The sequence below is a fragment of the Lepus europaeus genome, chromosome 5 (genome assembly GCF_033115175.1).
Source record: "Lepus europaeus isolate LE1 chromosome 5, mLepTim1.pri, whole genome shotgun sequence".
Taxonomy (NCBI): Eukaryota; Metazoa; Chordata; class Mammalia; order Lagomorpha; family Leporidae; genus Lepus; species Lepus europaeus.
In genome coordinates, this window is record NC_084831.1 from 124,075,304 (window position 1) to 124,077,492 (window position 2,189).

Here is a 2,189-nt window from a genome sequence, read left to right on the forward strand (position 1 = left end):
ATAAACAATTTTTACTTTTTTTCAAATAGAAACGGCAAAGGTCAAGGAAACAGAAGAAAATGTAACAAAACAAAGTCTTCAAGAAGGTGACAGGAGATGGGATTCCACATATGTGTGACAATGGGGAGAATATTTAAGTTTAGGTTAAAGTTGAATAAAACAATCATGAAGTGAACCTTAAAGTGCAGCAAGGACCTCTGTAGAAAGTCAGTGGTGCACGGGACTAGTTTTTTCCCCTTTCCGGAAGAGGGTCCTCTTGATGGCCTTAATGAGTTCTTTGTTACGAAGGCTGTAGATAATTGGATTGGCCAAAGGTGTTAGCACAGAGTAGACTACAGCAAGTGTCCGATCAAGAGTCAGTGAGTAGCTCTTTTTAAGCCGCACATACATGAAGATGATGCTCCCAAAGAAGATGAGCACCACAATGAGATGTGAGGCACATGTAGAGAAGGCCTTCTTCCTTCCTGCTGCTGTCTTTATCTTCAGCACAGCCCCAATGATCCTCCCATAGGAGACCATAATAAAGACAAAGGTGATGAGGATGATGAAGGCATTGATGGCAAAATCCACCAGGACATTAGTGGATGTGTCCTTGCAAGCCAGGCTCAGCAGAGGTGGGAAGTCACAGAAGATGTGTGGTATTTCATTGTAAGCACAGAAAGGGAGCTGGGAGACAAGGATAACCTCAGAAATGGGACATAGGAAACCACAAGTCCAACAACAAGCAGCCATCTTTGCACAGAGTGTTGTGGTCATAATTGCAGGGTAATGGAGGGGTCGGCAGATGGCCAGATAGCGGTCATAGGCCATGGCTGTGAGAAGGTAGCATTCAGAAGCCCCCAAGGAGTGGAAGAAGTAAGTCTGAAGGAGACATCCTGCAAAAGAAATGGTCTTCTTCTTGCTGAGAAGATTAGCCAGCATCTTGGGGATGGTGGTGGCTGTATACCACAGCTCCAAGAAGGAGAGAACACTGACAAAGTGGTACATGGGTGTGTGGAGGGCTGCATTCAGTCGTATGACCAAGAAGATAAGCAGGTTGCCACAGATTGTGAATAGGTATGCCATGAGCAGCAAAACAAAAAGCCAGCCCTTGACATGTCCCACATTGGGGAAACCAAGGAGCACAAATTCAGTCAAGGTTGACTCGTTGTGTTGCTCCATGGGAAGCTGAAGTGGAGACTGAAAGGAGAAAAAAATGAATTAAAGTGGTAGTCAAAACTCCATTTCTCTCCTGTCTCTCAAACCAGCACCACACCACATTCATTACCATTTCTACTAATGCTATTATTAATTCTACCATAAAAATAATGGATAATTCTTATGAGAGTTCTCCAAAAATTTCATGGAGAATGCATACCATCAAAAATCTATACATGGATTCAGCAATTTTTTGCACCAAAATAAATTTATCCTTTCATTCCATTTTCCATATTATGAAGTCCCTTCATATTAGCATGTACTATGCATCAAACACCTTCCCAAGTGCTTTGCATTCAATATATTAATGTTCTTGCAGCCAATGAAATAAGTGCCATCACTATGTCTATTTTCCAGATGAGAAAACTCATGGTGGAAAGAATGGAAGATTCTTACATATCTCTATTTCAAATGGAAACTACATCACATAAACCAAATTTGAAGTTTTGCTCTCTTTCTCCATGCTGTTTCTACTACATGGCCTTCCCCTAAAACACTCTGTCTCTTCAACCCAGTCATAGCTTTATCTTCAGTCAAGTCTTCAGAGGTGAATTTTGTACTTGAGATTCATGCAACAGCATATTTTATTATTTAGTTCACCTCCACACAAACCTATTGAAAAATTATGTGTCAAGCATAAGGAATTCAAAATTCAACAATGTATGTTCCTTGCCACCAGTGAGCTTACATTGTCATAGAAGAAAATAAATGCATAAATCAGTCATCTTAAGGTAGCCTGTGAAGTACAGGATATTGCAGACTCTCAAAGGAGGGTAACATTTCTCAGACTGAGAAGACTAAGGAAGACTTCTCAAGAGAAGCTCTTGAGCTGAGTTTTCCAAGAACAGGAGTCAGCTGGATACATGAAGAAAACAAGCTTCTCAGACAAAAAGCACAGCCGTGAGCAGCAAGCAGCTTGAATTAAGGAAACACAAATTCTCCTGTGTAGGAAGAGAGCTAGGAAAACTCACCCAAAAGGTGTGAGCGTCACT

General features: G+C 41.2%; 1 protein-coding gene across 1 annotated transcript; it reads right to left on the minus strand.

Annotated features, from left to right (window-relative positions):
* Positions 1–207: 207 nt before the first annotated feature.
* On the minus strand, positions 208–1,161 carry LOC133761041 (olfactory receptor 6N2). The gene has a single exon (XM_062193689.1). The coding sequence runs from the start codon at positions 1,159–1,161 to the stop codon at positions 208–210; it is 954 nt and encodes a 317-aa protein (XP_062049673.1).
* Between the last annotated feature and the right edge of the window lie 1,028 nt (positions 1,162–2,189).

Excerpts from the sequence above, each read along its gene's own strand:
- LOC133761041 (XM_062193689.1), bottom strand. The coding sequence starts at position 1,161 with ATGGAGCAACACAACGAGTCAACCTTGACTGAATTTGTGCTCCTTGGT.